The 11,178-nt window shown below is 33.2% G+C and overlaps 2 protein-coding genes across 2 annotated transcripts; both read right to left on the minus strand.

Annotated features, from left to right (window-relative positions):
- Nucleotides 1–1,971: 1,971 nt before the first annotated feature.
- Nucleotides 1,972–4,871, minus strand: LOC105950555 (disease resistance protein RGA2). Its single transcript, XM_012973921.2, has one exon. It carries the CDS (start codon nucleotides 4,804–4,806, stop codon nucleotides 1,972–1,974), a length of 2,835 nt encoding a protein of 944 aa, XP_012829375.2. The 5' UTR covers nucleotides 4,807–4,871.
- A 3,172-nt stretch (nucleotides 4,872–8,043) lies between these two features.
- On the minus strand, nucleotides 8,044–10,658 carry LOC105950554 (polygalacturonase-like). Its single transcript, XM_088820431.1, has 4 exons — nucleotides 10,208–10,658; nucleotides 9,832–10,121; nucleotides 8,927–9,152; nucleotides 8,044–8,356 (listed from the first exon to the last, which is right to left on the minus strand). Exons 1-4 carry the CDS (start codon nucleotides 10,643–10,645, stop codon nucleotides 8,123–8,125), a joined length of 1,188 nt encoding a protein of 395 aa, XP_088676557.1. The 5' UTR covers nucleotides 10,646–10,658; the 3' UTR covers nucleotides 8,044–8,122.
- Between the last annotated feature and the right edge of the window lie 520 nt (nucleotides 10,659–11,178).

The following is an 11,178-nucleotide window of genomic DNA, read 5'->3' on the forward strand; positions in this document are numbered from 1 at the left end:
AAATCACGATGATTATAATTAGGGTTAGAGGGATTACGAGTTATATTGGGTTTTCTTTTTCCTTTTTCTTTTTTTTTTCAAATTATTAGAATCCTAATTATATTTTATTTAAACTATCCACGTGTCAATTATCTTATGGCATCCGATTTTCCTATTAAAACAGGCCATCCGGTCTAAATTTGCACCCTTTTAAACAAAGGCATAAGGAAATGAGTAAGCTAATTATTAGGAAATATTTTTTTTCTCTCCAAATCCTTTAGTTTATTTAATTTGTTTCTATAAATATAAGAGTTTGTTTGAGCCATTTTCTATTATATTGTTTTAACATTTTCGGTCAATTTTACTTGGGAAATTTTGATATTTTTATTTTTTTCTTCAAAACATTTAATTACTTATTTTTTTTTCAAAATAAAATCTTTTATTTTTTTCATTTTGAATTTCTTCCTTTTTTAGTTATTTCATGGCAGTATATAAAAAAGTATATTTTTAATAATTAGGAATTTTATTAATATTTTCATACTAAAGCATTTGGAGAGAAAAAAATAATTTCTTAATAATTAGGCATTTTATTATTTTTATTTAATAAAATATAAGTTTAAAAAAAGTAATATAATTGAAAAAAATGTTCTTTATTTATAACTTATGCAAGAAATTATTAATTATTTTGTTAGCTTAATTAATTAATTTTGTATTATTTTATAGTTAATTATAAAACAAATTAGATAAATAAATGAAAGAGAAAATTTAAATTACAACATATAATTAAATTAAAATGAAAGTTCAACTAAGTATACAATTTAAAAACAATAAAAAGAATTAAGAAAAATAAAAAAAAATTCAGCTCAATTCCAGCCATTTGATATAAACGAAATAACGGCTCTTAAAAGGCGTCATTTGAAATGACAGCCTTTGACCTGTGTGGCATGTCAAAGGCTGTCATTTCAAGTGACGCCTTTTAAGAGCCGTTGGATCGTCCAGTTTAAATATGGCCGTTCGATTGAGATGACAAAATGAGACAGTGGACCGTTGATCAAAGCCCAATCCGACGGTTGTTATAAGGCGTAATTTCAAGTGACGCTTTATTGTAGTTCTGAAATAAATCCAAAAATCACCCCAATTTTTAAAAAAGTTGGGCGAATTATAGTAGAAAAGAAATGGCCCAAAAATCGAGCCGTACTGACCCGTGCACACCCCTACCACTAGTCCTACGGTTGGTCGTGGTTTAGTGAGCATTAGTCCGTGGTTTAGTGGGCATTAGTCGGAATTCGAATTCCATTCATTGAGACGTAGGGGATATGCGAAATCTTGGGCCACTCAGAATCATCTCCGTCTCGTATTCTTTTCAGATTTAACATCGGACAATCGTAAATGTATAAATATCTTAATTTGGAAAGACGTAGCATTGCTTCCTTAGACGGCAAGCGGCGCAACTTCTTGAAGTAGCATAGAGTCAACTTTTGTAGAGACGAGCACAAGTTGTTGCCGTTGTTTCCAAACCATTCGGGCAATTCTTCCATCTCTCCGAAATCCCATAAACATAACTCAGAAAGAGTAGTGAGATGTTGAAGTTGATTCGGTAGGTATTGAGAATAATGTGTTCCGTACAAGTCTAATTTCCGAAGAGATTTTGGTGATGCTTTCAAGATGGCATCGACAACTGACGAATGTGAGTTATACTGATCAATTGTCAAGTCGGTGAGACGAGACATTTTCTGCAAGCTCCCGATCAGCATTTCCATATTCATCTTGCTCAATTCAAACAATTGCAACTTCTCGAGGGACGACGCACACGAATCCATCATTTCACTTGGCAAATTGGTTAGCTCGCGGCATCCCCTAATACTCAATTCGCGAAGGCACGTCAAACCTAATAATTGCGCGCTATTTGATTCGTGCGGATGTGTTATTGTCTTCAAATTGTGACAATACTCGATACTCAATATCTCAAGAGCGACGAGGCTGTATAGATCGTTAGGTAATTCTCTCAGTCTCGAACAATGTTATCTGCAACCACATTAGATTTCGATTGTTACGGAATAGCCAATCCGGGAGGCACACCAATCCATCAATTGAATCGATTCGGAGTCTCGTAAGCGAGAATAATTCGACCCCACATATACTCACGAGAGGTAACCCATTGTGCATTTGAGAAATCTCCAATTCTTTAAGCCATGGAAAATGACTTGGAGCACTCGTCAATTGTTTGCAATCTTTAACCATCAAGTGCTCAAGGCAAGGAAATACCACCACTCGATCAGATGGTCGTCGATTCTCGGTTGCATTCGGTGTTAGCTCTGCTTCTAACCACTCTGTCAACTTCGACATATTGAACAACTCGAGCCTTTCAAGTGCCGGAAATACGGTAACACATGTATTACTAGATGTGCTACCGTATTTGTCGATTCCATAGAATGACAAACCTATGGATTCTACATTCTCCAAGCTAATTAGATAAAGATTCTTGAGATGTGGCAAGTGCCCTAGCGTTGGAACTTGTTCACATTCTGTGCAACCTTCAATTGTTATCTCCGTCAAATTATTAAGCCCCGACATTTTTGAACACCATGATGGCAAACGTCTTCCTCCAAATCGACGAATGCATAAGCTCTTTAAATTTGGGTTGGGTTGGAGGCCTTCCAGAACATTCTCATCATTATTTTCACCTTCTCTATTTTCAAAACCCCACTCGAGCTTTAACTTGACTATGTTTGGCTTCTGAAATAAATGTGCTCTAAGAGACTCTTCTTTGTCGCGGACCATTTCAAGATTATAAATCTCCAGTTCCCCTTTCAGATTCTTCAAGCTTCCGAGCTCACCAATTCTACGACCCTTTTCATCGCCCACTCCAAAGTACTGTAGTGTTCGAAGAGAATTTAATCTTCCCATCTCTGGAGGCAATTTTATCCCACGACGAATGTGGAGATGTCTCAAACTAATCAAGTCCTTCAACGTATTCGGTAGCTTCTTCAAATAAGCATACGTTCTTAACGTCTGCAAGTGATAGAGTTCACCAATAGAGTCTGGCAAACACATAATTCTTCTGCCTGAAACGTCGAGACATCTCAAATGTACTAGCTCTCTAATGGAACTTGGCAACTCTTCAACAACATTCGAAACACCATCACCCGGATTCAGAATTAAAACGTGCAACGATTTGAACTCTGAGAATATGAGATCACATATTTTACCAGTGAACAGTAATGTACGAAGACAACTTGCTTGTTCTTTTGGCATAACACGCGATTCACCACTAATAGATTGCATCCCTATGTACCGAGCTTGGTCGATTAAATTTAAAATAGAGGATGCAAGATCATGCACAATACTGTGCATGTTATAATACATTATATTGTGATAGACTTTTGTCAGTACAAATTGTAACAACAAAGCGTTTTGTAAGAGAAGATTAAAGAATTCGTAGCCCACAATCTCCATATCATCATTTCCTCCAAGAAATCCTTCTGCCATCCAAAGTTCAACCAATTTTTCCCTTTCAAAGTTAAATCCTTTAGGAAATATCGAACAATACGCAAAGCACATTTTGAGCGACGGTGACGATAAATGATCAAAACTTAGTTTCAAAATATTGGAGACAGATTTTTCATCTCCTATATCCGAGACCCAATTCTTTTCAACAAAGAGCCAATCATCAATCGACTTACCACGCAACAATCCGCCGACCACATTGGCTGCCAATGGCAAACCACGACATCTTTTCGCAATGCATACTCCAATTGTCTCAAATTCTGATGGAATATTACCTTCTCCAACAACTTTTGATTTGATTATTGACCAACACTCGTCTTCTGACAAATTATTTAGTATGTAAATAGGAAGTGTTGTGACCAGTGAAGCAACACTTTCGCGTCGCGTAGTAACAATGATACCATTTCCTGTAGCAGAACAAATTCTAATCAAGGCGATAATAAATTCATCCCATTTTTCTTTACTGTCGTTCCAAACATCGTCGAGGACAAGTAGAAATCTTGCAGTTCCCAAATCTCTTTGAAGAGTTTCAAGAAGAGTTTGTTTATTTCTAAATTCGGCATTTGTTTCTGTTAACGATATAAGAATCTTCTTGAAAAGTATCGTGTCATCAAAATTTTCAGAAACATGCACCCAAATACACTTAGCAAAATGAGTCTTTATCTTTTCATGATTAAATACTTGTCTTGCTACCGTTGACTTTCCGAGCCCACCGATCCCGAAAATAGGAAGGATAGAGAGTACTTGATCATTCGGAAGAGTAGTCATCATCTTCACTATTTCAGACACGTCGTTTTCTCTTGCAAGAAAAATCGTATCAATACTGAACGAATCAATTTCTAGACCTGCAGATGGGCCTATTCCGTCAAAACGAGCATTTACATCTGCATCCAAAGCGTTTTGAAGGCCGTATTTGCGTGCCTCGTCGTTGATCTCTTCAAAATTCTTAATGATATCGTTGACTTTACGTGCCATTTCTAGACGATGAATATTGTGTGGGAAGAAGCCTCGTACCTTTGTCTTTGTTGTGTTATCGGTATGAAGTTTCTTGGAGAGAAGTTGATAGTTGAGCTCATCCAAGACATTACCGGCATCAAAAGCCACACGTTCGAGATTCCTTAACCAGCGTTCGACAGTTTCATCGGTGAATTGCTTCTTCTCCGCATCGTTCAAGAAACTCTGTATCGTCGAGATGGAGACTTTTAGCCTTTTCAAGTCTTCATTGAAATCTCCAAAGAAGCTAATTTGCTCCCTCAAAATTGAGATCAGATTTTGAAGTAGAACTTTTATGGCAGCTCCTAGCACAGCTTTTCCAGCCATTGTATTAGAGAGAGAGAGAGAGAGAGAGAGAGAGAGAGAGAGAGAGAGAGAGAGAGAGAGAGAGAGAGGACTTTTTGAGCAAATTTGCAGATGGTAAGAAGGTGAGGCTTCTTCCATTATTTTTTTTCTTCCCTTTGTTTCCAACCATGGTAACTGACTAACCATATACGGTTAGTAATTTGGAATCTGATTAGAAATTAGAATCATATTAACTGATTAACTCTATTGCTATACTTTTCTTTTTTAATTAACCATGATTATATTAAAATACAAAAGTCAAGTGATGCTACATGGGATAAAGTCAGCACTGTCAATTTGTCATTATTAACAGTACACACAGGTTCAGTTATATATATATATATATATATATATATATATATATATATATATATATATATATATATATATATATATATATATATATATATATATATATATATATATATATATCCTCTCTCCTTCTTATTTTATTTGTCTTTCGAGATATTTTTTTATTTCAAAATAATTGTCATTTTACAATACCAATGGAACATTTATTGTGTTTTCTCTCAAATTTGCCCTGACTACTATTAAGAGAATTTCATGATGAAGTAATTAACGAGAGTGATTTTTTAGTCATTTTATTATGATTTTTCTAGAATCCATGCATATTTATTAACTTTCTTAATACGCGTACATGAGCTCAGAACGACAAATAAAATGAAAAAGAGAGAGTAAGTTTTATATATGGAGTATTATACTAAGCCAATCTCATTAAATTGTTGTGCACTAAAAACAGAAGCAGTTTTGTAGAGTGAAGTAAATAGTTATGGATCCGGTGCAAATTATTTCAATAATTCCCATTATTTAACACTTTTTGGTTCGTTCGTCAAGTTTCCGATTTAAGTTGGATGTAATCTTCATGTGCGCCTCATGTAGACATTTTTGACACTTTTTGACAAGGGAATAATCAAGACAAGCTATCCTCACAAGGAGGTCGAGAAACGCATGAGAAAAGGCACAAATAGATTTGTTCGACGGGGATCGGACAAGAGACACCAGGGTGGAAATTGGAGAAGAGCACGCGAGACGCAAATGACTATTCCGTCCAACTTAACACCCGATTTGACGATAAAACCAAAAATGCTAATATATATACAGTTAAACTTCTATAAATTAAGCGACCATCAAAATTCCATTAATTTAGGGAAATATTAACTTATCGATAAATTAATAATTATTAATTTATATATTAATTAATAATTTATTGATTTATGAAACTATTTTTATTATTATTTTCAATAAATACATGTTTTTAATTTTTTACGTGTATATTATTTATTGTATCATGAGTTCAATGCACTATAGAGCTTGTTTCACGAACGCAAGCTCTTAAAGCAAAAATGGTATTGAACAATTTCATGTTGAGTTATGCGTAAGCTATACCACAAGTTCTAACAATGTTAACAAAAGTGAGGCACGAGATTGATGGTAGTGTGAACTTCAACAAGAAACAAACGGCAATTAAATCATATTTTATTAAACCTTCATAGATCTATAAAATATGTATTGTACCATGTAATTTAAAAATTATTTTTATAAATTATTAATTTATATATTTAATGGGGCTTCTTAAAATTTTCGAATGTATATTATCTTATAAATTTAGCGAATTATTAATTTACCACGTTGTCCCGGGAAAATTACATTTTTCGTCCTTATACTTTACTCACTTTTTCAAAACTATCCCTAAACATTTTGGAGTTACAATAGTAGTCCTTAATCATGCCATTTTTTGACGGAATTGGTCCGCCGTTAAATTTTGCCGTTAAATTGGATGGAAAATGGTATGTGCCTCTCACATGCCTTCAATTTACAACACTACATGAAAATGGAATTTCAACAACACGCATTGTGTCTTGTTAAAACATATTTTTTATAATTATTATTTTTAATTAAAATTTAATATAAAATCGAAATCACGTAAATTCCAAGAAAATCAACTCATTTCGGAAATATTGTTTAAAAAATCAAAATATAGTTTAAAATTTTAAAATATTGTTCCAAAATCGGCATTTTTGGAATTCAATTAAAATATATCGTTTCAAACCAAAATAAAAAATCCAATAGGAATTGGGGAATTAGAAATCTCCATTCCAATTTTCACCTCTAGTCAATTCCAAAAATCTCAATTGTGAGACAATATGTCGAGATTTAAATCATTCAATATGGGTGAAAATTGGAAAGGAGTTTTCTTATGCAGCCTAGTTTGATCGAATTTTTATTTTATTTTTAAATAATATTTTCATTCATTTTCCAAAAAAATCGATTATAAAACACAATATTATTTTTTAGACAATATTATGATTTTTTAAACAATATTTCTGAATTTAGTTTGAAAAAAAATATCGAGTTTTAAATTATTCAATAAGGGTGAAAATTGAAACGGAGTTTTCTTACTCCGCCTATTACGATCAGATTTTTATTTTATTTAAAACAATAATTTTCTTGGATTCAAGAAATTCCGGTTTTAAAACATTATATAATTATTTTAGACAATACTTCTAAAAATAGTTTGAAACAATTTATCGAGTTTTACATTATTAAATTATGGTGAAGATTGAAATGGAGGTTTCTTATCCCACCTATTCGGATTGAATTTTTATTTTATTTTGAAACATTGTTTTCATTTGAATTCCGAAAATCTTGATTTTGGAAAGCAATATTTCATTTTTTTAAAAATGGTTCAATTGTTTAAAGAATATTTCTCAAAATATTTTAAAACAATATATATCGATTTTGTTTTTTTGGAATTTTTATAATTTCGAATTTCAATCAAGTTTTAATTATGAAAAATCTGTTTTAACAAGACGCAATGCGTTTTGTTAAAAGTCCATTTTCATGTAGTGTTCTATATTGAAGGCATGTGAGAGGCACATGCCATTTTCCATCCAACTTAACGGCAAAAATTAAGGGCGGACCAATTCTGTCAAAAAATGGCAATGATTAAGGACTACTATTGTAACTTCAAAATGTTTAGGGACAGTTTTGAAAAAGTGGGTAAAGTATGAGGACGAAAAATGTAATTTTCCCACGTTGTCCCCGAGTCGGGACCGAGAAAATTTATTATTTAAACGAGATTATTAATTTATCGAGTATTAATTTATCAAGGTTCTACTGTATGCGTAAGTTTGAGGACTGTAATCATGGTGAATATTAATGCTTGAGGTCGTTTTATACAGATCAAAACTATAATTACCCATTGAAATTGTGTATTATTATAAAAATGCTCTCAATTAAACGAGCAAAATAAATTACAAAAGGAACTCCCTCGAATCTATAAGCATCTATTATAAGGGAAGACATAACCGGTAAAAGAAACTTGCGCGTTTTCACAATCCGATTGTGTAGGCTTCGCCCAATGGTCTACATAATGGAGATCAATATCTTTCAATTGTATTCCATCACAAGGACTAGTCGAACTGCAACGCAATGTAAACGCTTTCCGTGTCCATGATATTCCCGTTATATTTTCGAATGTCACTTGGCTCACTTTTACCGCAGAATTGATCTGCACAAATATATATTTCCCGCTTCGTTAAGAAATATATAAACAACAAATAGTAAAAATAATAAAAAAAAATCGAATCGCCTCTCTTCCACGTGTATATACAAATATAAAATTTGGAATTTATGTGGTAGATATAGATGTCACGTATTCTAGATTAATAAACCATTTTTATTTTCTATAGACTATAGTGTTTTTTTTTAGGGAAAATTACAATTTCCACCCCTCAAGTTTTTGCACTATTACACATTTGGTCCCCAATATTTATAAAAAGACACATTTGGTCCCTGATATTTAAAAAATACAACATTTTTAGTCATTTCCGTCAATTTTCCGTTACTACTAACGGGAATCAAGCTTGTGCCCATCACTGGCTTAACGGTAAATTGACGGAAATGACCAGAAGTGTTGAATTATTGTAATATGAGGGACCAAATGTGTTTTTTGTGAACATGAAGAACTAAATGTGAAATCGGTGCAAACTTGACGGATGTAAACTGTAATTTTCCCTTTTTTTTTAATAAAGAAACTCGCAGTTACAAATGTGCGTTGGGTATATATGTACGTACGTACCTTTTGAGGACAATTCTTGTGAGGGCAATAGTCTTGATCGATGATCATGGGATTCGAGACGTTTTGCATGATGAGATTCTTGAATAAAAGATTTCTGGCATATCCGTCATTTGCACTCGGCCATGACTTTATCCGAACGCCGTTTTGAGTCATTGTGAAGATCGAGTTCGTGACGTTCACATCTTGCACTCCATCCTCCATTGCTTTTCTACCTAGACTTCCAATGCTGTTTATTCAATTAATAATTAGAAAACAAATCAAGATCATTTTATTTTTATTTTTTTTAACGAAGGAACTCTGACCAACCATATAGGTGTACTGGGTAAACCTATATTTATTTACTATTGTTGTATGTATATATATATATGGCATAAAGATATAATTTACTTTTGCCATAAGGAGCACGAATTGCTAACATCGAGGCAAATAGGTAGCTTACGAATTACAAAGATGATTGAAAATCAAACGGATATATCATCGAACTTAGAATTTATGAAAATTTAAACTTTTTGGAAATTAAAAATATTTAATTGGGATTCATATCCAAAAAAAAAAATCAAAACATATATAAATAAAAATTGGATTTCAAAAATCAGAATGAAAAACATTATCATAAAGTTGATTTTTATTTATTTATATGAATCCACATATAATTCAAAACATTTATAATTATGTTAATTCCTAATATGAATTACATAATAAATACAAAATATTGATATTGATCTTGTAAATACATTTTTTTCGAAAAAAAAATGTGATACTTTCAAAATGAAAATCGTTATGTCTGAAAATTTTATATATAATTTGACCCTACCGTTACGAATTTTCTTCGGGAAATAAAAATCATAGTTTATAAAAAAAATGTCATAATCGACGAAATTCAAAAGTTTCATAATGATTTTTACCTGATGCCATGACCCGGGCCACATGCGATTTGGTCCATCAGCAAGCTCTTGGAGCCCGGCCCGATGGATATGCAGTCGTCTCCTGTCCCAATACTGCTGTTGCTAATTGTAATACCCGTCGAAGATGCAATGTGGATTCCATCCGTGTTAGGGCTTTCACTCGGAGCAATTATTACCAATTTTCGTAATGTCATATTCGAACATTGATTGATAGAAATATGAATCCGTTGGCTATTGATCGATTTCAAACCACTGACTAGCACATAGCTGCACGATTGGAACGTTATCGACTGCAAATTATTGAATTCAATAATTAATTACAAAAAAAACAAAAAATTATATTTTTACTATTTCGAAAGTGAAATGACCAACATACCCTTGCTCCGAACGGACAATGATTTCCTGCACTCTTGCAAGCCCACAAACTAGATCCCTTAGCATCAAGGGTACCACCAAAGATCGAAAGCCAGTGGACTCGATGGAACACAATCCAAAACTTGTCCGAGCCAATGAATTTATAATCATCGGGAGCAATAATAGTTCCAAATATTATGAGGTTCGTATTATTGCTTTTGCACGGTCCCGTAAAAGTTATATGTGTCACCAAGAATATTCCCGGTGGAACAACCATCGTAGCGTCCGGTACAATCGAGTTGCATGCCGCGTCCCAAGCCTTGAGAAACGACGACGTCGAGTCCGTTTTTCCATCTCCGATTGCCCCGAAATCGACAACGTTGAAAGCGGCAATAGTGCATAGTTTTATTGCAACCAATGCAATAAATAATTTGCAGGAGAATGGTGAAATCCTAGCCATGTTAATTATGTTTAGATGTAAAAATAAAATTGAAATGAGGAGTTGAATTTATAGTTGACAAATTGTTGACCGGTTACATTAATTGGTTAATTTGGTCAATCTGCAAATTCCAATATTTAGCAAACTAATTATTATTTTTCCATAAATTTAAAAGTGTTCTCATGATTATAAAATATTAACTGCATCAATATAATATATTATAAGTCAAAATATTAAAATGTTTGACCATATCTAATACGAGTCATTCCTGAATCTGTTAAGATTTATTGTAAGATTTGATGATCCTAGAAATATATCGCCTTAAATAAATAAGGTAAGATGAGCTAGGAGAGTAAAGTGGATTACTGGCTTAAGAGCTAGATGATTCTCAGGTACTTGCGAACAGAGAACACGTGAACTAGGCTCGGGGTTGATCCGGCGGAAACTCCTCTAGCGCTCAAGTCAGACGTGCGGATAGTGAAATAATTAAGAGAATACAAATTGTAGTTATACTCAGATAATAGGGCCACTTTAAGGAATGAGTTTCAACCTTT

Source organism: Erythranthe guttata, chromosome 7 (assembly GCF_056151865.1).
Source record: "Erythranthe guttata isolate IM_541 chromosome 7, IM_541, whole genome shotgun sequence".
Classification (NCBI taxonomy): domain Eukaryota; kingdom Viridiplantae; phylum Streptophyta; class Magnoliopsida; order Lamiales; family Phrymaceae; genus Erythranthe; species Erythranthe guttata.